The 26,527-nt window shown below is 43.5% G+C and overlaps 1 protein-coding gene across 2 annotated transcripts in view; it reads right to left on the reverse strand.

Annotated features, from left to right (window-relative positions):
• Nucleotides 1–26,527, reverse strand: part of sh3bp2 (SH3-domain binding protein 2) — a 63,888-nt gene that overhangs the window by 30,675 nt on the left and 6,686 nt on the right. Inside the window, exons 1-2 of one of the 2 annotated variants that reach the window (XM_007905253.2) lie at nt 16,278–16,358; nt 13,219–13,265 (exon numbers count right to left, since the gene is read on the reverse strand). In XM_007905253.2, the coding sequence (XP_007903444.1) occupies nt 13,219–13,265; nt 16,278–16,307 (77 nt within the window). In that variant the 5' untranslated portion in view covers nt 16,308–16,358. Of the gene's footprint in view, nt 1–13,218; nt 13,266–16,277; nt 16,359–26,527 lie in introns of those variants that run through there. The other variant, XM_007905254.2, reaches the window with a different exon arrangement.

Here is a 26,527-nt window from a genome sequence, read left to right on the forward strand (position 1 = left end):
CCCTAAAACTCTCCGAACCCGTACGCAACCTAGGCGTCAGGTTCGACCCCCAATTATCCTTCCTCCCCCACATCCGGTCCCTCACCAGCACCGCCTTCTTCCACCTCCGATGCATCGCCCGTCTCCGCCAATACTGCTCCCCAAAGGTCGCTGAAACCCTGGTCCATGCCTTTGTCACCTCTCCGCTGGACTACTCTAATGCCCTCCTCGCCAGTCTCCCATCCACTACCATCCATAAAAGCCATATCATTCAAAACTCTGCCGCCCGCATTCTCACCCGCACAAAACTCCGCTCCCCGATCACCCCAGTCCGTGCCAGACTGCACTGGCTGCCTATCCCAGAGAGGATCGATTTCAAGATCCTCACCTTTGTATTCAAGTCCCTGCACTCCTCTGCACCCCCCTACCTCTCTGACCTCCTCTCTCCTCAAAACAGTACCTGTTGCCTTCGTTCCTCCGGGTCTGGCCTCCTCCTCGTCCAATGAGTCCTCCGCTCCACCCGTGGCAGCCGTGCCTTCAGCCACTATGCCCCGAGGATCTGGAACTGCCTTCCTCACTCCCTTCGTCTCGCTCCCTCCCTTCCCATTTTCAGGTCTCTGCTGAAGACCTTTCTTTTCGACCGCGCCTTTGGTCACCTTCCTCCCCCTCTCCCTGGCTCGGTCCCGGGATCTGTTACTTTAAAGCACTCTGAGACACCGTCCGTCGTAGAGGGCGCTATATAATTCTAAGTTGTTGTTGAAATCGGAGTCACCGTTTCTACAACCCCTGTCCAGTCCTTGATCTAACACTATCTTGTCATTAACTTCCTCTTGTTGCTGTTGCTCTAAGTCACTCAACTCACTACTCTGTCTGCATTTAGCGTTCCTGGCTTCCACATTTCTAGGGACCCCTCCCTCCTCTGTGCAATAGCCCTATCGGGGTCTTTCCAGTCTTGCCTTTTCTAATGACATAAATGCACTCTCACAAGCCTGATGCAGCTTTCCAAATATTGTCTTAAAAAAAGAGATGTAATTCTGGTGGTTGTATATAGCACCAGATAAATTAGGTTTCATTTTTGCTTGGCAACTCTACGTCAAACAATTTTCTCTCTTTCCTGAAAATGATGTACACTCTTCTTCCCCCCTCCCTCCCTCCATTTTACTGGGTGCCCTCCAATATCTCTTCTAAATAGGTTACAGGGACTAAGAGTCTGTTTTTCAGCAGCTTGGGATGTCCTCCCGACATGAAAGGTACTATATAAATGCAATTTATTATTTTAATTTGAAATGTAGACGAATGTGCCTGAGGCAGACAAACTCTCTTCCCCTCCCAATGCTGAAATCCAGCTGCCCCTCCAATTTAGGGATTCTCGGACACGTGCATTGAAGTGGCCAATTTATTATATTATTCTTTTTTTTGAAGGAATTATTACCCCTGAAAAAGCAATCCGCCAATTGACTAACAACCAGGTTCCTACTTACTGCTAGGTAAGTATAGGCGTGTGGAGCAAGGAAACTTGCCCAACATTTCGCCCTGCCCGGGTATCAAATCCAAGTCTCTCGTTTGCAAGACGAGTGCTCTAATCACTGAGCTACAGGATTCCACAGAAGCTGGTGTGACTATACTCTCACTCTCTCAGCATCTCTGTCTCTTTCATACATTCTCTCTCACACATTCCCTCTCAGTGTCTCTCTCTTACACCCTCTGCATCTCTCTCACTCACACTCTCTCACATACTCTTGAGATTATTTATTATCATACCAGATTCTGACCATTGGCCAAGGTAATGGAGGAGTGAGGAGGGGAGGGGCAACTAGCTGGGAAGTGGGGGAGTTCAGCACCCCTATTATAAACATTGTTTCAGTCCCAATGGTCAAGCGAGCTGCTCAGATTCAGTTTAGGGGGGTGTGGCGGGGAGGAAGAGGGTGTTTGAGTAATTGTTATGAAGAAAAAGAAGGAAACACTGGCAGAAAAAAAAAGTCTCCAGGTAAAGTAAAAACACTATGTGGTTCCTCCACGGTTCCAGGACATACTGGGGTAGTTTCTTAAAAATTCCAAGGTCCGATTAAAGGTTAAATTTTGTTTCACAAAATAAAAACATTCAAAACTAGGCTGAATCATTGTTGCATAGAATCACACGTCATCTCCGGAGATCTCAGGTTACAAGGAAACCTACCTCAGTCACAAGGAAGAGTCTTACAGTGTCAGTCTGAATAACCCTGCAAGTTAAACCCTAACAGTGGTCCTGGCTGGACAAGCTGTGGGAAAGCTTCCCATGCAGTGCTCTAATGGTAAACTATGTGGCTTTAGCTGATTGGACTCCAGCACACTCTGGGGTCCCCAAGCCTTGGCTCCTGCCAACCTTTCTGGAATTAGGTAAACAGGATGTGTCCCTCCAGGGAGAAAGTGCACATTCCATTCCAACAATCATCTCTGGGATTTCCATGTGTAGATGGAATGCATGGAATTCTCAGTTGGAAATCTCTTTCGTCAATCCTGTGATCTTGTGGGTGGTGGGGGGGAATAACAAGTAGGGTGGATGGATAGGGCATGGCAGTGGGATCGAGAGAACAACTTGCTCTGAAGCCATTGCAGGCTCGATGGTCTGAATGACCTCCTTCTGTGTTGTAAATTTCTATGATTCAAATGAGTTTTGATGGATAATAATAATAATAATAATAATAATAATCCTTGCATTTGATATAGCGCTTTTCACGTCTTCTAGACGTCCCAAAGCGCTTCACAGAATATACTGTAAAGTGAATTGACTGTATATTTGTGGGCGAATGCGGCAGCCAATTGCGCACAGCAGTGTCCACAAACAGTCATGGATTGAAAATGACCAATTTATTATTGTTTTTTTTGCGAGGGATTATTATTAGGCGTGTGGAGTAAGGAAACTTGCCCAAGGTTTCGCCCTGTCTGGAATTGAACTTAGGTCTCTCACTTGCAAAGCGAGTGCTCTAACCACTGAGCTACAATGGCAGCGATACACAAGAAAACATCAGCACCCAAGATATTTATATAGCTACAACTGGTCGCCCACACAATTCATTCACTTCTCCTCATTTCTGTCATATTATAATTATCACTTCCTTCAATCACAGCCAATGTGGTAGATAAGCAGCGATGAGGCTAAATAAACAGAGATTGCATACTTATCTTCCTCATGTCTTAAATGGCCGAAGGGTAAACTCCACCACTAAGCCCAGAACACAGAGTAAGAAACTCAGGAAGCGCCCTGACCCTTTAAGGTCTCACATTATGTGCTGTGTTCTAATTGGCTGGACAGAGTGGGTGATGTCGGTGCAGGACCGTGCTGGAGAGAGACAAATGTCAGCATATTGCTCTCTTGGGACTAATAGTGTAGTTACATCACAAAGCTGTGGTCGATCCCCACTAGTTGCTCCAACAGAGATTTGTTTGGAAACCAATAGTAGAGTAGGTTTAACTGCAGGGACCTCATGAACAGCAGGGCACTGGGACCCATCATCATGCTTAAGAGTATCCAAACCACACTGGGCTCCACATATGTACATCATCAACACATGGAAATATCCCTATTCTGCTTAGGAAGCACACAACTCCTGGTATCTCGTCTGGGTTCAAACTTGTGCTCATTGGATGTCAAATGGCCAACAAGCTGACTCCAATTTGACATAATGCCAGAATTGAATCAAACCTCCATGACAGTGTTTGTTTCTAGTTCCTAAGTATTCCAGGACTCGGCTGATGACAGAGCAGCTTGGTGGTGGAACTCCACCTCATCATGCAGTACAAAAGCGTAGCTCATTGGCAAGACTTGGAGGGGCAGATATATTATACAAATATATACACAGACAGATAACATAGTTCATCAACAGATAATGATGAAACACTGACTTTTGCTGTCATTATCACAATTGCTAGTGTAAACAACTCATTCTTGCCTTCTTTCTTGTATGGTGACGGAGATTCAGTGGGAAAGTTGTTTGGTGTTAGGAATTGGGAATGAAGCCAAAATGACAGGCCCAGGGCCAGGAAGGCCAGTTGTGTTGGATGTGTGAACTGGCCTCAATATTCACATTTCAGGAACTCTAAAGAGCTGGTGCCCAACTGGTAAATGTACGGTAAATTTGAACTGACTGGCCTTATCACTGAGTCCACTTGTGATCTCCTGCACCAAGCTCCGTGAGCCAATCAACCCCATTCTCACCCGGCTTCACTGGCTCTCCAATCCCGAGGATCGAGTTTAAGATCCTCGTCCTCACTTTTTAAATCCTCCACGATCTTGCCCCTTCCTATATCTGTGACGTCAAAAACCGTACCAACCTGCCCATTCTTCCACTTGGCAAGCAATGGACTGCTCCATGTTCCCCGCCCTGTCCTCCCTACCATCGGCAGTTGGACTTTCTGTCTTCACCCTTTGGCACTCCGTCCCAGAGTCCCTTCGCCCTGCCCCTTCCCTTGCTTCCTTCATGGCCTGTCTCAAGACTCCCTCTTTGACTGCACCTTCGGTCATCCTCCCACCCTCAACTCCACCTACCCTTGCTCTCCACGCTTCTTGATTTTAACACCCAGCTCAGGTACAAACCCTTGACTGTCCAGTGCCTTGGGACATCAACAACAACAAGATTTCATTTATAGAGCGCCTTTCACGTCGGGAGGATGTCCCAAGGCGCTGGACAGTTGGGTCGGGATGGCCTACCCCCTAGTTGGTTCCTCGACATGCTGCTCTAGAACGTTATCTCTCATACACTCAATGAACTCTTCTTCTAACCTACTTTTGCCGATTTGGTTTTCCCAATCTATGTGGAGATTGAAATCACCCTCTATTATTGCTTTACCTTTCCTCCACTGATTTCCTGATTAATACCTTGTGCTATATTGTGATCACTGTTTGGGAGTCCACTCCCATTAATATTTTCTGCCCCTTATTATTTTTTGTCAAGTTTTCTTACTCCACACGCCTCTGTTTACCCAGCAGTAAGTAGGAACCTGGTTGTTAGTTGATTGGCAGATCGCTTTTACAGGGGTAATAATCGCTTCAAAAATGTTGGGGTTTTTTATTTAAATAATTTTATTACTCAATCCATGACTGTTTGTGGGACACTGCTCTGAGCAATTTGCTGCCACATTTCAACCACAAAATACACAGTCGATTCACTTTACAGTATATTCTGTGAAGTGCTTTGAGGTGTCTCGAAAATTATTAAAGACTTGAGGCCCCAGCATACCAGTGAAAAAAATAATGGAGCCTCGCCATTTAGTTGGCAATAGACCTATTTATCAAAACTTCTGTTTTGCAAACATACATGTCAGGCAGTGACCCTCATTCGCAGGCAGTCATTGTTCTCCTGACTTGAAAGGCGCTATACAAATGTAATTTGTTGTTGTTTGTTGTTGTGTAACGTCAAATTTATTGCTGCCAATGCTTGGTATTTCAAGGCCTGCTTTCCTGGAGTATACATTGCTGTGACAGTAATGGGTTTAACCTGCTATTAATGATAATAATAATCCTCGCATTTGATATAGCGCCTTACTGCGTCATTGAGAATTCTCAAAGCGCTTCGCTGTAAAGTGGATTGACTATGTATTCTGTGGGCGTGACGTCTACATTTGTTTTTATTTGATCCTAAAGACAATAGTCAACACATTCCTCAGATTGGCAAAGCAATGTATGAGAATTCCTAAATAGAAAATCCACTTTTGTATCTGTGTGACTCCAAATAACTCCTGGGAACTGTTCAACAATCTAAGACGTCTCAAAGTGCTTCACAGGATTTTACTATGATGAGTAGAGACTATAATAATAATAATAATAATCCTTGCATTTGATATAGCGCTTTTCACGTCGGGAGGACGTCCCAAAGCGCTTCACAGAACACACTGTAAAGTGAATTGACTGTATATTTGTGGGCGAACGCGGCAGCCAATTGCGCACAGCAATGTCCCACAAACAGTCGTGGATTGAAAATGACCGATTTATTATTGTTTTGTTTTGGAGGGATTATTATTAGGCGGGTGGAGTAAGGAAACTTGCCCAAGGTTTCGCCCTCTGCCTGGAATTGAACTCAGGTCTCTCACTTGCAAAGCAAGTGCTCTAACCACTGAGCTACAGGACTCCACTATTTACTAATTTACTATGTAAATTTGTGGGCGAATGCAGGCGGCAGTTTGCCCACAACAATGTCTCACATATAGCTGTGAAGTGAATGACCGATTTTATGTGGAAAATTATTTACCAGGACACCAGGAGAAACTCCTTTCTCTATTTGAATAGGGAATCTTTAACGTTTACCTGAACAGGCAGATAAGGCCTAGGTTTAATGGCTCATCTGAAAGACGGCACCTTCAACAATGCAGCAAATCCCCCTCAGCATTGCATTGCAGTGTCAAGCTAGATTGTGAGTTCAAAGACCTGACGTGGTGCTTGAATCCACAATCCTCCGACTCAGAGGCGAGAGGGCTATCAACTGAGTCAGGCTGACACTAGTGGAAATGAGGTTCCAACCCAACAATCCTCCAGATAAATTGGTCATTTACTTCATGAATGTTTGTTGCTTCCTGGCTGTGTTCTAAATGGTTGCCGTGTTTGCCTTAAAAACAGTAACTGCACTTGACCTTAATTACTGAAAAGCGTTTTGACACAGTTCAATAGGATAAAGCTCTATAAAAATAGCTGTCAGGATTAATAATAATAATAATAATAATCCTTGCATTTGATATAGCACTTTTCACGTCGGGAGGACGTCCCAAAGCGCTTCACGGAACACACTGTAAAGTGAATTGACTGTATATTTGTGGGCGAACGCGGCAGCCAATTGCGCACAGCAATGTCCCACAAACAGTCATGGATTGAAAATGACCAATTTTATTATTGTTTTGTTTTTTTGGAGGGATTATTATTAGGCATGTGGAGTAAGGAAACTTGCCCAAGGTTTCGCCCTGCCTGGAAATTGTAAACAATTAAGATGAAGGCTGCATTCCACAAGCCATGGTATCAATGGTATCAAGCAGTTTATTGGCTGGTTAAGTCAATACAATATCGGTTACAAAATCTTAAAATAACAATGCTGTTGAGGTTTTCTAACTTTTAACTTCCTATTACAATCTAAGAAATCTTCCATAAACAGCACTGAAGCAAGCGCAGACAGAGAGCTGAACTTTACACTTGAAGAACAGAATAGACAATTATCTAGTGCTCAAATGCAACATGGACTAAACTACAGGGTACTGTATAGGGAGAAAGCCAGATAAATGGACTGAAAAGATCGCTCTTTAAAAGAGCCAGCACAGACACAATGAATGCCGCTCTTCAGTGCTATAAATTTCTATGATTCAATGGATTCAGTTTGATAAGACACTAAACACTGTGTGCAATCTGCTTCCTGAGATTACACTCAAACAACACAAAAAGAATACACAAGAATGAGCTGTTCAGACCCACTACTTCCAATCAACCATACAATATCTGTGCTGAGGGATAGATTAATAAGCTCTCTGTGATAGAACATGTAATGGAATGTTACAGCCAAAAGTATCTGAACCAGATGAACTGTACTCAATAGATGATATTCCTGTGACCCAATACAGCCCTAATCTCCGCAATTTCAGAGCGTTTGAACTCATCTCCAGAACCGTCCATTATCACCAAATGTTCATCCAGCTCATTTGATGTAGGTAATTGATAAGTCAGTGGATTCAGCTTTGGAGATCAATGCCTGTAGCCATAATTCTTTTAGAATATCTAAAAAAAATTCCGTCCAAAGACTGTATGGATATTAAGTGTTTATGTTTGGTTGCAATGATCACATTGCCGTTCTGTTCAGCTCCAAGTATGTATCAACTTTCAATTCCACAGCTTTGATCAAATCCCATTACAAATCCAACCTCCGACTACTAACATCCTTCTCCTCAAGAATGCGGGGTGGTCAAAATAAAAGACATAAAAGAGAATAGAAAGGACTACTGCAAGTAGAGAGATTGATTTAAAAATGGTATTGGATCAGATGGCGGGTTTCGCTTCTACCATTTGGCACGCAGCCTTTGTTTATATTCTGTTCTCAGAACTCAAATGTAGAAATCACTATTTTATTCTCAACTCTCAAAAAATATCTAACAATAGAATCAAAGCCCCTTCAGTTAGTTTTCCTACATTCATCTTTATACTTCCTGATCCCCTTTCATTTTTTCCCAGTTAATTGGTCATTTCTTCTTAAAGGGTGTCCAACAGTTTGCTGTGACCAATCAGTTGTGCTAACCGAAACACTAACTTGTAGTTATATAGCGTCATTCATACAGGATAGCATCTCTAAGTGCTGAAAAAGTTTCCATGCCCAAATTAATCACAGTAAACAAAGTCTTCTGTGTTATTAATGTAGCATTAAATAATTTCTAGTGGTGAGCCAGGTGTCTGATACATGTAGAAATCCATCTCCATGAGTATCTAAACCAAACTGAGAATTCCATGCATCCCACCTACACATGGAAATCCCAGAGACAGATTGTTGGAATGGAATGTGCTCTCTCTCTCTCTCATCCTGCTTACCTAATTCCGGAAAGTATTAGGCACAGGTTAGCAGAAGCCAAACCTTGGGAGGGTACATTGGCGAACTGCTGGAGTCTAACCAGCTAAAATCTCATAGAGAGCACTGTCTGCAAGCTTTACCCCTGCTTGTCCAGCAAGAACCACCCTACCCATTGGGGCTTTGTCTTGCAGGGTTATTGGGAGCTGAATGGGAAGATGTCCTGCCCCCGGTGACTGGTCTGCCTTCCAGGTCCTGCTGATGAGCCAGGCTAGAATACTGTGGATCTGCCTGACTCAGGAACCTGACTACCGAGCCTGCCACAGAGGGCTGGCTCAATTCTGACATTCCATTGACAGGCATATCACCTTGAAGCCAGTTCAGCTCCAAGGAGACCCCGCTTACCCCCACCCCAAGGATAATAGTCACTAGTTGGTAATTTGATACTCAACAAGTGCAGGTTTGAGCCATCCCCAGACGGATGGCAGATACCAGGAACTCCATGCGAGCTTCCTGGTGAGCAATGCAGCTCAACACATTGATAGGATTCTATTTCTGCTACACTATCCCATCTGAAGGGCGCTGTATAAATTCAAGTTGTATTTCACTGGATGGGGCAGGAGTGGGGGGAGAAGTTCCTCTTGACGCAAGTTTCGCTTCAGCTTTTAATCTCTGGTTACCGATAAGGTTTGCATTTATGCTGACTTTTACGGGATAATAGTTTAACTTAAACAGCTTCTCATGTGACATGCATTGCACTAAAAAGAAGAAAAGCCTTAGCACATTTATCTGACCTTTGTGAGGAAGATGGATTTGTAATGTAACGCACAATGCTCAAAATCTATCAACACTCAAAGTGTTCACCAGACCATAGCTCTGGCATGCCTGTACTTGTTGCTAATCTAACATTACTGTATATTCATCCATTATATTTTCCTTTTGGATGGATGTGACATCAATTTACAGCCAGAAAAAAAAATTATACACACAATGCCTCTGGGACTTCATCACTGGCAGCTGCTTGGAGCGCAGGGAGATTTGGAGAGATTGCAGAGCCTACAATCACAGAGTTCCCACACCTCCACCTACATAGCAGCAAACCATTGTTATCAGTTAGTAGCTAGGGTTGTCTATTTTCCCTTTTTTTTAATATTCGCTTTCAACAGATAATGTTGACATTTATTTTATTTTAATAATAATACTTTGGTCACTCAATCCACGCCTGTTTGTAGGACACTGCCGTGTGCAATTGGCTGCCATGTTTTGCCCACAAATACAGTCAATTCACTTTACAGTATATTCTGTGAAGCACTTTGAAATGTCTCGATGACGCGATAATGCGCCATATCAAACGCAAGGATTATTATTAATATTATTATTATATTCAATTCGCTTTACAATATATTCTGTGAAGCACTATTATTATTTTTATTATTTTCAAATTCTGGATGTTCTGATCTAGACCCAGGAGGAAGGTCCCCAAAGGATATAATAGCCCAAAGTATATATTTAAAATGTTGTTCTCCTACAAAATGTAGTCCTGCATTGGTTAGAGCACTTGCCTCATAAGCGAGAGGACCTGGGTTCGATTCCCAGGCAGGATGAAATCTTAGGCAGGTTTCCTTACTCCCTACACCTATGTTTACCTAGCAATAAGTAGGAACCTGGTTGTTAGTCTATTGGCGGCTTGCTTTCTGGGGATAATATTCCCTTCAAAAAAAAATAATAATGATAATTTGGTCACTTAATCCAGTTTGTGGATCACGGCTGTGCGCAATTGGCTGCCCCGTTACGCCCACAAAATGTACGGTCAATTCACTTTACAGTATATTCTGTGAAGCGCTTTGAGACGTCTCAACGATGTGATAAGGTGCTACATCAAATGAAAGGATTATTATTATATTATTATATAATAATGCTGGACTTCCTCAAGACTAAAATTGAGGAGATCCGCTCAGCTGCCTCTGCCCTTCCAACTGCCATCCCCTCCCCATCTCCCCCTCACATTCTGGCCCCTACTCATCCCTCCCTCCATACCTTTGACCTTGTCTCCCCCTCCTCTCTCATCACCATTATGACCCATATGAAACCCACCACCTGCTCCCTCAACCCCATCCCTACCCCTCGCCTTATCTCCCTGCTTCACCCGCTTGCCCCTCTACTCCCAGACATCATCAACGTTTCCTTGTCCACTGGCAGTGATCATCCAGAACTCTGCAGCTCGTGCTGTTTCCTGCACCAAGCTGTGTGATTCCATCACCCCCACCCCCACCCAGCTCCACTCCCCAGAGGAAAGAGTTCAAAATGCTCGTGCTCAGCATCAAGGCCCTCCACGGTCTTGCTCTTTCGTGTCTCTGTGACCTGCTAACGCCATACCATCCTGTCCGTTCCCTCCACGCAGCAGGAGATGGCCTGCTCCACATTCCCCGCCCGGCCTGCCCTACCATCGATGATCGGGCCTTCAGCCTCTCTGGCCCCACTGTTTGGACCTCCATCCTGCAGTCCCTACGACTCCCTCCCACCCTTACCTCCTTTAATGCACGCCTCACGACCCTTATCTTCGACCGGGCCACCCTCCTACCCTCCCTCCACCCCTCCTGATCCGAATCCCCTGTTCAGGATCAAATCCCTGACTGTCCAGAACCTTGGGACTAATCCCGACATGAAAGGCACTACAGAAATCATAGAATCATAGAATTATACAGCACAGAAGGAGGCCATTCGTCCCATCGTGTCAGTGCCAGTTCTTTGATAAGATGAAAAAAAGTAATGCATTGTTGTTATTTGTTATTATTATTATAAAAGAACATTTTGTGAGGGTTGCTTAAGACATGGTGATATTAATTTCCGTTCTCTTGTGACAGAGGTGAACTTCCTCATCGATGGTTCAGTTACTCTTAAGCATGGCGACCGGATTCTGATTATGTGAAACACCAGGCTGGCGGAAGAAGGAAATTGATACAAACTTCTACTAATGATAAACAGATACCTCCTCTCTCAGTCAATTTGCAAACCAAGAAATATCTTTGGACTTTGCTAGCCTTCCCCCAGCTACCAAAGCCTTCTTTGATCTGCAAACAAGTCTTTTTCCAGATACAATCTTGTGTTACGTATGCTTCAGTGCATGTTCTTCGCTCCCACTGCTCTCTCATGTGAATCCAAGTACCGCAACAAGAATTTACATTTATATAACGTTTTCCACACCAAGGGAACGTCTCAAAGTGCTTCACACAGCTGACTGGAAGCCTATAATAATAATAATCCTTGCCTTTGATGTAGCACATTATCCCGACGTTGAGACGTCTCAAAGCGCTTCACGGGATATACTGTAAAGTGAATTTGACTGCGTATTTTGTGGGCGAAATGCGGCAGCCAATTATGCACAGCAGTGTCCCACAAACAGTCGTGGATTGAGTGACCACACTTTTTTTTGGAGGGATTATTACCCCGGGAAAGTGATCTGCCAATCGACTAACACCTGGGTTCCTACTTAATAGTAATAATAATAATCCTTGCATTTGATATAGCACTTTTCACGTCGGGAGGCGTCCCAAAGCGCTTCACAGAACACACTGTAAAGTGAATTGACTGTATATTTGTGGGCGAATGCGGCAGCCAATTGCGCACAGCAATGTCCCACAAACAGCCGTAGATTGAAAATGACCAATTTTTATTATTGTTTTGGGTTTTGGAGGGATTATTATTAGGCGTATGGAGTAAGGAAACTTGCCCAAGGTTTCGCCCTCTGCCTGGAATTGAACTCAGGTCTCTCACTTGCAAAGCGAGTGCTCTAACCACTGAGCTACAGGACTCCACATACTGCTTGGTAAACAGAGGAATCAGGAAACTGATCCCAGGGGGAGCCAAGGATTGCAGGTCGGGGGTAGTGATGGGGGTGGGGGGAGAAAGTTGGCCTAAAAGAAGATGCTGCGACACATTGCATCCAACCATTTCACCTGAGGCAGCTCACAAACACTCCAGTACCAATGCAGTGACCACCTTTTGCGCCTATTCCTTTGCAAGTAAGTTATCAGCTCTTAGAACCTGAGTGACAAGTTATTCATGTCATTACAGAAGGTCACAAACAAAACATCCTCATGGGCATTGATATTTGGCTTCATTTCAGTTCAGTTGCAATAGAAACTTGCGCAACACAGGACTGATTTATACCTGAGACAACAATGTCAACAATGTTTCAACTTTGGACCTTTTCCATCAGAAGTGTGGGTTTGGTGCTCAGTCCCCAGCAGTTTTATTTCCTGGTCTGCTTTACATGGATAATTATTACCTCTTCAACAGGCAAAGGTTATCACGAAGACATAGAGGTAGAAAAAAATGAGAGCTTTGAGCCACTACCACAAAGACTTGAAGCTTTTACTTTAGGAGCAATCTCTTTTCGCAGAGGGTGAGGTGAGATTGGTACTACAATCTGTCACTGACTTCATGACTCTTTGTGGAACGCTGCTGTGTGCTATTGGCAGCCCCGTTTTGCCCACAAAAATATACGGTCAATTCACTTTACAGTACATTCTGTCAAGTGCTTTTATTGATTGATGACTCCCTGGCTTCCATGATCCTGGCAGTCGCAAACATATGTCATGTCACAAATGATATACTGTATATAGAGACCCCAATGAATAAGAATATACTCTCCATACGCTAGCTTTGCTAAATCAGAAACACTGCCTCACAATAGGATAAGACTGGCAGAATTCAACACGAGTGCACGTACCTGTCAGTAGAGGCAGCTACTGAAGGATCAGGAGCCTCATTCAGTTCCTGGACAAAACAAAAAGCAACAGATAGATGTTTTGACTGCTCTAAACATTGCATTCGCCAATAGAAAAATCTTCACACTTCACACTGAACAGCTTTGGAAGCGCAACAGTTTTTTCACACGAGAAATAAACACAACTCTAAAATAAAATTGTGACAAAGTTAATCCTCGGACTCCCTCTTGGAAGAGAACTTTGAGACTGGACATCAAAATAGTGGGTTCATCTTACAACACTTTGTTTGATACTTAACACCACAAATGCACCCTGATGTACGTGAAGCAGACCTGCCTGACCAGTGTCTCAATGGTAATTTCCATGAAGCCAGGTCTGCAGCATTGGATTTGCAGTTTGTGGGATACCAGCATCTTTCTGTTTAATAGGAGCCTATAGCTGTCTGCCGCAATCAAAATAAAATATATAAAATATATAAAAATAGTTTTACCCACAAAATATACAGTCAATTCACTTTACTGTATATTCTGAAGCCTTTTGGGACATCTCAATGATGTGCTAAGGTACTATATCAAATGCAAGGATTATTGATGTCCTGGGATGTCCTCCTGATGTGAAAGGCACTATACAAATGTACTTTTCTAATGTATTTTATTATTCTTTTTATTATCAAATACCTGACTTCACAGATGTTCCCATTCAGAACAATGGCAACGGGAGGGAGGGGGGGAGTGGAGGACAAAATGGGGGTGTGGGGAGCAGGGCATCAGCCTCTGGACACATCTAAGTTGACTTCAAGGTGGTGAAAGAACAGGATAGCTGCTGCATTGCTGATGCAGGTCCAGGGGCTCAGCGTTCAATAGTGCAATGGATGAATATTCAGTAAGTTTTGCTCAGTTACAATAGGAAGCATTTATAACGAAACATTCTCTTGGGAAAACAACCAAGATGGAGAACATGCAATAAGGTAGCTCTGTGGAAGCAAAGTCTTCCTCAGCTAGGCCATTCGGAGTGCGGGAGGGAATGAGGGAATGAGGGAGGGAGGGAGTGAGCGAGGGATTGAGGGTGGGAGGGAGGGAGAGAGCGAGCGAAGGAGCGTAGGTGTCTACCAGACAAGCCTGGAGGGAGGGAGGGAGGGAAGGAGGGAGGGACCAAGGGGAAAAAAAATCAGAGGCCAGTGAAGGCCAGCTGTTCCTCCACAACAACAACAAATTGCATTTATATAGCACCTCTCAACAGCAGGATAATAGCAGCAAAGCCTGGGAAACAGGACATTATTTTTACATAAGTTTCTAGTCACTGCTCAAAATATAGTAAAAAATACTGTTGAGATATTGCTCAGGGGGTTACCAGCATTTTACAAAATCACTAAATACAGGGAAAAAAATCAGATTCTAATTTTCACGACAATAATGCATCAGGGTCGATCTGGAAGTGTGCTCTGAAGTACTTTATCGAATCTATATTCACTGCAGTACAGAAATAAGTGAAATAATAATCCTTGCATTTGATACAGCATCTTGTCACATCGAAACATCTCAGGTAGCTTCTGCTTTTTTTTTGTCAGGCCGAGTGTCTGATACTTGCGGAAATCCATCACTATTCTGAAGAGTATCCAAACCTAACTTCTGCTTCTTAGGTAACTTCCGTCAAGTGCATTTCGTAGCATTCGCACATAGCAAGGATCTCACAATCAACCAATAAAGCAAACGACTGATTTATCTGGGCAATTGTTTACCAGGGAAAAAAGTATTTTCTCCTTTTGATAGTGGCCTGAGATCTTTTACATCTACCTGGACAGACAGATGGAACCTCGGTTTGACATATCAATTGATAGTTGACACTTCTGATAATGCAGGGTTCCCCCACCCCACCTGGCCAAACTACACTGGCGTACCAGCCAAAACAAGAGAGGAACAGAGTGTGAGACAGACTGAAGGAAACCAAGGAATTGACAGTCAGGGAGGAAGACAGAGACAGATGGTGGAGGGGTGGGGGGCAGGAAGAGAGAGAGATTGAGGCAATCAGTTTAGGGAAAGAACACAAGGGAGTCAGGAGGGGAACAAAGACACACACACACACATTTGGACATTCATTCCACGACTGTTTGTGGGACACTGCTGTGCGCAATTGGCTGCTATAATAATAATAATAATCCTTGCATTTGATATAGCGCTTTTCACGTCGGGAGGACGTCCCAAAGTGCTTCACAGAACACACTGTAAAGTGAATTGACTGTATATTTGTGGGCAAACGCGGCAGCCAATTGCGCACAGCAATGTCCCACAAACAGTCGTAGATTGAAAATGACCAATTTATTATTGTTTTTGTTTTTTGGAGGGATTATTATTAGGCTCTGTGTGGAGAAAGAAAACTTGCCCAAGGTTTTGCCCTCTGCCTGGAATTGAACTCAGGTCTCTCACTCTCACATGTTTCACCCACAAAATACACAGTGAATTCACTTTACAATATATCTGTAAAGCGCTTTGAGACGTCTGAATGATGTGATAAGGCACTATAACAAATGCAAAGAGTTTTATTATAAACAGCTAACAGGAGAGACAGACAGAGCAACACAGATATATATACATACGACAGAAGACAACAAATGCAAACAAACAAGCGAGAGAAACAGATTTCAGCATAATGCTCTACATACTCATGAACATGTGGAGTCCTGTAGCTCAGTGGTTAGAGCAATCGCTTTGCAAGCGAGAGACCTGAGTTCAATTCCAGGCAGAGGGCGAAACCTTGGGCAAGTTTCCTTACTCCACACAGAGCCTAATAATAATCCCTCCAAATCCAAAAACAATAATAAATTGGTCATTTTCAATCTACGACTGTTTGTGGGACATTTCTGTGCGCAATTGGCTGCCGCGTTCACCCACAAATATACAGTCAATTCACTTTACAGTGTGTTCTGTGAAGCGCTTTGGGACGTCCTCCCGACGTGAAAAGCGCTATATCAAATGCAAGGATTATTATTATTATTATTATAACATGTAACATACACAAAAAAAATCCAAAAACATTAATCATAACAAGAACAATTAACACTTACAACCGTGGTGTTCGTGGAAGTGGGTTCCATTTCTTAGCACTGCAAAATTCATGTATTGTAACTCCAAGTGCCTCAAGTCAAAGTCCCTCACTTCCTTATTCTCACTTCACTTTAAGGAAGATAATAAGGGCTGATACATCTAGCTTCGTTGCCTATTAACCCATTGACTCCCACAAGCTCTGACATCCAACCTACCTGGCTGGTCATTCAAACTCACTGAACCATTGTGCAACCTTCGTGTCAGGTTAGATCCTCACTTTTTCTGTCTCACATCGTTTTTTCTTGCTTTCCCAAACTCGATTTTACCGCCAAATGCCACCAAACCCATATCCATCAAACCTTTGTTACCTCCTGCCTGGGCTTCTCAAATGCACTCCTCATTTTTCTCCCCAGCTCCACCATCCAGAAACTACAACTTATTCAAAACTCTGCCACCTGAAACCTCACACACATCAAATAACACACATCCATCACCCTAGTTCTCACCAGGCTCTGCTGGCAACCTAAGGATCGATTTCAAGGCTCTCACTCTCACTTATAAATCCCTTCATGCAGTAGGACCTACCCATCTCTCTGAGCTCACCCCTCCACTTGGCTAACTCAGACTTGTTGCATGTAACAGAGGCGTGTGGAGTAAGGAAACTTGCCCGAGGTTTCACCCTGCCCGGGAATCAAACCCAAGTACGATTGCTTGCGAGATGAGTGCTCTAACCTCTTAGCTCTAAGACTCCACTGATAACATTCATTGATGTTATAAATTAACAGAGATTGCCAACTATTTTACTGATAAGGAATACATCACACCTAGGTCATAATTTACACCTCTTTACATGCAGTACCTTTGAAACCACTTTGCCTTGTTAGTTATGGAGTAAACACTGGGTAAACTTCCACATGCATGGGGATGACACACAAATCTACTTGGTCTCCTCCAGCATCAACTCCAGGCCTGTTGCTGTTCTATCTGCTTGTCTGGCAGACATTAGGGCCTGGGTGAGTGCAAACTGCAGCTGAATATAGACACGATGGAAGCCATACTCTTTGGCTCCCGTCAATGTCTTCACTCCTGCGGATCTAAACTCCTCAACCTCCCTGGTCTCTCCCTCAGACTCACCAAACCAGTGTGCCTGAGTACCGAGGGTCAAAGATAAGCACAGGTGTGCTGGGCATGGGAGCTGTATTATACATACCTTGGCTCACGTTCTATCCTGTGTTCTTTTACAAAACCATAAACCATTGTGGAGTCCTGTAGCTCAGTGGTTAGAGCACTCGCTTTGCAAGCGAGAGACCTGAGTTCAATTCCAGGCAGCACGAAACCTTGGGCAAGTTTCCTCACTCCACACGCCTAATAATAATCCCTCCAAAACAAAAAACAATAATAAATTGGTCATTTTCAATCTACGACTGTTTGTGGGACATTGCTGTGCGCAATTGGCTGCCGCGTTTGCCCACAAATATACAGTCAATTCACTTTACAGTGTGTTCTGTGAAGCACTTTGGGACGTCCTCCCGACGTGAAAAGCGCTATATCAAATGCAAGGATTATTATTATTATTAAACAAAAGTGACTGGATACACAGCCCCCTCACTACCTGACAGAGGCAGTCTCTCAAAGAAACATTGATGCCTTAAAAGTGCTAACAATTCAGCCACTCGGCTCTCTGGGTTTTTCTCCCCCAAATCCCCTTGCTTTGGCACTTCTTGGTCTGCCTTCAAAACCCTTTAAAAAAAAGTGCTATAAAGATGCAGGTTATTGCTGTTGGCAGCCTCTGTCTCTGCCTTCAAAACACACATGTATGTACACATGCTCACACAAACACAACACTGCACATGAGTCAGACCAATCATACACTTCCATTAGATTGCAATTTTGACATCCTTGTCTAAAAATGATGATTTCATACTTTAACCATCACCGATAACAAGCCGTGCATTTGATATACTGTAGTGTCTTTTCACGTGGTCAAGCTGTCTCAAAACGCTTCACAGCAACAAAATGCACTTACATAGCGCCTTTCATGTCACACTGTAACGTATAGTAACTTTGTGTTTTGTAGAAGAACATGACAGAAGATTTTGCACACAGCAATGACCCACAACAACCACAAAGTGAATGATCAGTTTTATCTGGTGGATTTTTAACCAGGACACTGGGGAGAAATTTCCTTCTATTTTTAAACACTGTAGTGCATGGGATCTTTATCACCCGATCTGAATGGGGGTACAGCATCCCGAGGTCATGGGTCATCTGAAAAATGCCATCTCTGCAGTGCTGTGCTTGAGTAGAGGGTCAACTAAGATGAATAGTTCAAAATTTCGATGTGGAAGCTTGAACCCATAACCGTCTGACTCGGAGGCTAGAGTGTTGCCAACTGAGCCTGTACAGGGTGACCACAAAGTCCTGTTATCCCCATTTTTTTACACCGTCACTGACCAACAACTGAAACATGTGGATGAATGACGATAATAATTTTAAAATACTTAATTGTATTCAGTACAACTGTTTAACTGTATTTAGACATCCAGAGGATCGGTGTATGTGAGCCCCATCATTTTCATGGCAGATAATAATCCGTCATCCTGTTCGGTGTGACATCTCCTGTAACATGGATGAAGTGACAGAGAGAAATATAGCTCTGACGCTTGTTTCAGCTCCTCCGTAGTCTCATATCACTGTTTTGTAATGGGGGTAACAGGACTTTGTGGATACCCTGTACAGTTGATGTACGTTGTAGCTCCTATACACTATTAGCAAGATCATGTGGAATGTACTTTACAGAGTCCTGTTTACTGTTGGTGATATTCTACCCACAATGAATGGGTTTTACAATCAACCCATTAACACCTGTCATCATCTATTTTGAATCTAAATTCCTCCCGTCTCAGGCAAATCAATGTCTCTGTTATTCACAAGTCTCTTTCTCTCTCCCCGCCCCCACCCCTCAGTCAATAATGAATACTGTAATTCACATAGTTCTTGATCCTACTCACAATGAAGATCTTATCCTGCATGAGTCTGCCGCACAAGTAATGTTTGCCAGGTTTTTGTTTGCACCCTTGATAGCCTGTTCTCCTTCTCTCACACTGCACGCAATGGGAATTAGATGTTGTAATACAGCAGCCTATTCATTCTCACTTTCAATCAATCGGTCCAAAACAAGGAAGAAACTGCAAGCAGGGGTTTTACTCATTGTTGGCCTCAGGACTGTGCTTGAATCAGTGTTCCTGATAGTGACACAGCTGAAATACCCCTGTTAGAATATACACTTTTTGTATACTGCTAGAATCATAATAGATGTTGTGAATGGGTTAAATTTTAAGTTAAGTGTGGGGGGCAACTGGACTGACAGTCATGGGATAGGACACATCTGGTTTTCTCTGTTTTTGAAAGAATAACAGGACAGCTTTGGAAAAGGGCAGAGGGTCACCTCCTATCAGTAAGTAACAACAACAAGCCTACAAAGGTAATGGTCCAAGGTACCGGTCGACACAGGATCTCGACTTAGCAATAAGTCGCTAGATTCTGACAGGGCCTGCCAAGCGACAGAAGGCAACCCTCAAGAATAGCAACTAATGAGCAAATTGCTTAAACTAGAGTACCTTGGTACCATCCCGGGATACTGATAAGAAATAACCAGTCACTTAAAAGGAATCTACTAATGATCCCACACCACAAAATAATGAGCACCAGATACAGCCATAAACTGATCAATCCGCTATCTTAGACAATTAGATCAGATAACAGGGGTCTTAAGGACAATGTGTGTGTGTGCTGAGGCACGTACACCCCATGAGGTGTTCACGTGAACCCAGCATGATTTCGGCAGGTGGTCTAATGTCCGCACCATGATTGGACGAACATCGGTATAAGAGTTCCATTAACTTTGTGAACGGGGCCGTCCCGGGTCGCGGAGACAAGGGTACGGGAGATGGGGCCGTCCCGGGTCGCGGAGACAAGGGTACGGGAGATGGGGCCGTCCCGGGTCGCGGAGACAAGGGTACGGGAGATGGAAGACTGAGAGCTAGAAACACTAAGACTGAGGATATCAGATGGAAGATTGAAAGCTGTAAGCAAGAAGACTGAAAGCATGAAGAATCAAGCTTGTGTGCTGTAAAGACACAGTGTTGAACTCGAGATATCTACGTTGGTATTGTTCTGTTATACGATCTGTTGAATGTACCGGCCTTTCTGACCCATCGGGATATTGGGGAATAACGAACGAATAATAATAAAACAGTCTGATATCTGGTTGCAAACGGATTATGGCTGGTTTTATTTTCTAACAGGTTTGGCGTAGTCGGCAGGATACTCTAAATTAATACACTCAGCAGTTGACGTGTTTATGAGTCTGGTACGACCGTAACTAGTAGATAGTTGGGACGATGGCCGTGCCTGCGGGCAATTAACCGAGTGTTAAAAACCCATTGGGATTTTGAGTATTAAAGAACCAATATAATCCATTCGAGCGAGTGTCTCTTATTTGGATTTTCTAACACCCCCACTTAGATATATTTACTGGCTCATTGCTCTCTGCTCCTGGTCCGGCCTCCTCTTGCTGAGGTATGGTTCTACAAGTGCTGGTTTATCTCCTGTACCCTGTCCAAGTGGCCATTATTCACGTGTAAAATAAGCCTTGGCAGTGATTCAACCTACAACTGTAGCCTACAACCTACAACTGTAGAAGGCATCACAGCTGAGCCTGTACTCTCTCCATCCGACTGCTACACACACACACAAACAAATGCTTCTTTCAAGATTCTTCCTCATCCTTACTTTTGCCAAATGCTCTTTGCTAAAAGACAGATTCTCCCCCTGTTAATTTTCTAAATTGCTCTTCACAGATTTCAATAATGTAGGTTGAATTAATTTATTTATTGAATTTATTTAATAATTTATCTTTTGAGAGTACAGGGGTTAATACTCATAGCACTTCTAAAGAGAAGGCAGTTGAGTGGAACGAGAGGCCACTGAAACATTTTCTACAACTTTGTGGGTCTTCATTATTACAAGGCTGGTATCTGACAACATCCAAACGGTCAAGACACTGAGCAAAAGTTCCTTTTTTTTGTTATTTTAAATAAAGTTTTGGGATGATAATAATACTTGATTTCATATAATACTTTCTCACTTCGTTCAAATGTCTCAAAGTGCTTCACAGAATATATTGTAAAGTGAATTGACTGTATATTTTGTGGGCGAAACACGGTAGCCAATTGTCCTACAAACAGTCGTGGATTGAGTGACCAAATTATTATAATATTTCTTTAGGGTCCATCTGAAAACAAGCAAGCAAGAGCTCATCTGAAGGGCAGCACCTCTGGTAACGCAGTGCAACTCTATCTTCTTCCTTGAAAAGTCTTGAACCACCAATTGTTTGAGCTAGAGGTTAGAATACCACCAACTGAGCCACTAAAAGCCATCACCAAGAGAAACCCTCTGTTCTGATTATCGTACTTCCTTTTTGTTTTATAAACCTACCATTTTAAAAACTTTCTGAAGCTTTCAATAGATATCACGGTCTCAAAACATTATTGGAAATGACACCCACTGTATAATAATAGATATGGAAATAGAACACGGGAGTGATGAAGCAATCGTTAACCTAATGATGTAATGTCACCAAAATAATAAGTGCTATGGGACTCTAGCGTGTGTGAGGGGTACTATATAAATGCAAGTTGTTGCAGTTGTTGTTGTAGCCCCCTCCCACCTATCACTCGATGTCCAACCCTGCTAACGTCGTTGAAATGCATCCCAAGCACTTCACAGAATACAATGTAAAGTGAATTGACTGTATATTTTGTGAGTAAAATTTTATCTGGGGGACTGTTGACCAAAATAATGGGAGAAACTAATTTCTTTGAGTTGTGGGATCTGTTACGTCCTCCTCAAAGACAGATGGAATCTCGGTTTAATGTCTCATCCACAGGATGGTACCTCCGACAATGCAGAGCTCCACCACTGGAGCAACAGCCTAAACTGAGTTCAGGGTCTCAATGTGGGAATATTACATAATCCATTAAATCAGGTGACGAGGATAAAGCCAAAACATTTTGGCAACCAACGATGGAAGTAAAAAGCCAATGAGAAACTTATTGATCTGTTAGCTAACATGTACATTTCCGTCAACTGTTCTCTTCCTCACTTCTCCCTCCTCCCGAATGCTGAGGAAGCTACTAAAGGAAATCATTAACCAGATCAACTGCCTCTCAGATACGCCAAGGCAGCAGAAGAGGACATCAGGGTCCTAAAAGGTGACTTGAGAACAGAGAGCAGGAATTATTCCTAGACTTGAGTGAGCTTTTCCAGACACCATTATTTTTAACACAGAAAGTCATCCCACTGTCCCATCACTGGTAGCTGAGTCTTCAGGTGCTATGTTGCTTCCCTCTGGAACCAATTTGCAAAATCTCTTTACCTTGCTTTCCTTTCCTGCCGCCTTCAAACCCCCAATTACAACACACAAGGTCAAAATTGCGATATTCCTAAACACATCCCGCTTCTTATTGACGTTGCTGAAATGTATTGTGAAATTCCTCTCTCCTGAATAATGGTAGCTCCCAGAGCCAGCAGTGTTTAAACGCTCTGCGGCCCTACCCTTTGTGAGGGGCGCTATATAAATACAAGTTGTTGTTGTTATTTTCTACACTGAGAGCCGATCGCTTTGATTCTCCGTCTCATGGCGTCATGATCGTTTGAAGTAGGACTTGCTTTAGCCTCAAGCATCATGGGATTTTGAATTACTTAATTCAACCTGTGGCCCAAGGGCCGGAAGTGGCTTAGGGGCTGTCAAGAATCGCCCTTCCCCCCTCCCCCACCCCGAACATTCACATGAGCCTGGGTTAAGTCCGTGTTTGATTGGTAGTGTGCCTTCAGTTTTTTCTTGAATGAATATTTCTTGATTTAGGGCATAAATCAAAAAATATTCAGTCAAGAAAATTTATTTTGTTGGCCGACCATAAAGGTTGGCCACCACTGACTTCATTCATTGCTCTGTAGAGGGAGATTGAGAGACAGTGTTTTTCAATCCAAAATGTAAATTTGTTTTTGGTAGTTAATCTCAACGAACTGTCCAGTGCAGAGTTCACAGCACACGCATGGGGAGGAGAGGTGGGCAGCCACCGTTGCGTTAAATAAATGCAAGTTGTTGTTGTTGCTGTTGTGGAGTACTGTAGGGTATTGGTTAATGCACTCGCTTCACAAGCAAGAGGACGCGGGTTCGATTCCCGGGCAGGGCAGGGCAGGTGGATGGTGATGCTGTCAGTGCCTGAGGTGTGGAGGCGCTGACAGGAGCCAATCAGGAGAGCCTCGGTCTTGTTGACGTTCAACTGAAGAAAGTGAGCTCTCATCCGGGACTTGATGTCTGACAGATATTCTGTCAGGACAGCAGTAGTCCTGGAGTCCAGGGTGGAGGCAGAGAGTTAGAGTTGGGTGTCATCCGCATACATGTGGAAATTGACCCCATCTCTGCAGATGATGTCACCGAGAGGGAGCATATAGATATTGAGGAGGAGGGGACCAAGGACACAGCCCTGAGGAACGCCGCACAAGATGGTCCAGGGCTAGAGGAGAAACCGTTTGTGGAGGTGAAGTGCAAGCGGTGTGAACTAGGCTTATATTAATGAAATAACAACAACAACAACTTGGATTTATATAGCACCCTCAACGCCGGACGGCGTCTCAGAGCGCTTTACAGTAACGGATCCCGAGACCGGGGGGAGGGGGAGGAAGGTGACCAAAGACCCGGTCAAAAAGAAAGGAAATAGGCTTTTATTACTCAGTGTAGGAAAACCTGGTGTGTGTGGGGGGGGGGGGGGTGGGAAAGAGGTTAAATAGTGGGTATATATGGAAGTTCATCAATATTGTGAATTGTTTTTGCTAGATTACCATAAGGGAAAACAGAATGTCAGAACAGAGCAAGGCTGTGTCAGTGAATGGGTGGGTGAGCGGGAAGAGTCCAAAGCAGGATATATGTTTTTTTTGAACAGGTTGTGCACAAAGCAGGCTTGACTATCCACCTCATTCCATGTGTTATTACAGCACAAATCAATAAACATTTACAATAGAAACAATGTTCTATAAATATTATATAATATACTTTATATAAATATAAAGTGTATTATAAACAAGTCACAGTGACTTGCATGTTGGAAGGATGTCTCAAAGCACTCAACACTGCAAGTCAGGGACCCGAGCTTGTGTGTGGGTATGTGTGTGTGTGTGTGGGGGGGGGGGGTGGGGGTGGGGTTTGGGGTGGGGGAGGCATTAATATTTAGGCTAATATTCTGTATCGCAATGACACAAAGCTGCCAATCAGCCATTAAAAGTAACTCAGCACCACTTGCTTGTTTGTTTTTTAAAAATGAGATCTGCAGATGCCTCAAGTAATTTTTTTTTAAAATGAGTTTCTTTCGCCCAGTTCTGAGTTTGGAACAGTCTGACAGCAAGAGGATATTGGTCAATTTGTTACGAAGATAGAGATGCTATAAAAAGAGCTGTTGGCTTCTGCTTCCTGCTGTTGCAGGCTTTTCTCTTGAAGCACTGCCACTGCACTAATTTTACACACACTTACCACACTGCTGCTTTTATTTAATATACTGAATATTCCCACCATCCCTTCTGGGCTACAACAACAAATTGCATTTATATAGTGCCCTTCACGCAGGGTAGCATCCCAGAGCGCTTGACAACGCTGAGCCGAGTGGAGGGAGGTGACCAAACACGGTCGAAGAGGATGGCTTTCAGGCGTGACCTGAAGATAGGGAAGAAAGAGGACAAGGCGGAGAGATAGATGAAGAGTGTTCCAGAGTTTCAGGGCGTAGTGGCTGAAAGCTTGTTGACAAGCAGGAGGCCAGAGTGAGTCGAACGGAGACAGTGGGTAATGGATTGGGGAGTAAGCAGGTGGAGAGATAGAGAGGTGTCAGCGAATTAAGGGATTCGAAGACGAGTGTGAGGATTGCAAAATTGAGCTGTTTGGTGATAGGGAGTCAGTGGAGCCTGGCTAGGACTGGAGTGATGAAGGTACAGAGTTTAGTAAGGGTGAGTATGTGGGTAGCAGAGTTTGGGATTAACTGGATTTTGTGGATAGTGGAGCTGTGGAAACAACAATAAATTGCATTTATATAGCAATGGTAATTTATATCCACCATTTCCAGTGCAGGTGTTAGGTCTATAACGATGTTGGACCATAACGGAAAGATCACTCCTTTTTTCGTTTCTTTGGGTTTAATTTTTGAATCCCGTTTAATATTTCGTACACCTTACAGGTCCCCTGATTCATCTTGGCTCAAGACTGACTTGTACAAACCCGAATGCCTTCACTATCATAAACTGTCTCGGTGTAATCAAAACAACAATAACAGCTAGCATTTATATGGCATCGTTCAAATAGGGTAAGGTCTCAGAACTCTTAACAGTGGCAGAGCCTGACCCCGAGCCAGTGGGAATTAATCATAATCAAGGTTGAACAGAAAGGTCTTCATGCATGATCTGAAAAAAACATAACCTCCAAACAGGGAAGGGAGGGGGTGAATACATTTCTCATATGCACATTTACAATATCACTAAAACAGAAACGGTTTGCCCATAGTTAGATCTTGCGCATTCACTAAGATTGCAACTCACCCTGTACTCAGTACTAAAACGTCAATTGTCTGCCCTTGTGGAGCACAACCAGGGACCAGGGCTTGTGATGTGGTCACTCGTGAGCTATCTGCTGGGGCTCACTGATGCAGATTTCCGTCTGACATGCTCACTGCTCTCTGTGATGACAAACGTTCTCTGCACCTCAGGCAAAAACCACATTGGACATGAGTGAAACTGTTTTATTGTTGCTTCCCCCTGCTTATCGTAATTTTGGGGAGGAGCTGGCTAACTGAAAGTGAGAATGTCAAGAATGCTACGCGACTATATTTCCCCTAAATCACAGCACATTTTCCAAGCTATGTATTTCCTTACTTATTTGTTCCATTATTTTTTATGACAACCATTCTTCCTCATTTTACCACTCCTGATGCGAAACTGCAGGTCCTTGCTTCAGATGCTAATTTGCTTCTGGTTCCCTGCACAAGTAGCCAAGGTTTACATAATAATAATAATCCTTGCATTTGATATAGTGCCTTATCATGTCTTCGAGACGTCTCAAAGCACTTCACAGAATATACTGTACAGTGAATTGAGTATATTTTGTGGGAGAAACGCGGCAGCCTATTGCACACAGCAGTGCCCCACAAACAATCGTGGATTGAGT

This window comes from Callorhinchus milii, unplaced genomic scaffold (genome assembly GCF_018977255.1).
Source record: "Callorhinchus milii isolate IMCB2004 unplaced genomic scaffold, IMCB_Cmil_1.0 Scaffold1, whole genome shotgun sequence".
Taxonomy (NCBI): Eukaryota; Metazoa; Chordata; class Chondrichthyes; order Chimaeriformes; family Callorhinchidae; genus Callorhinchus; species Callorhinchus milii.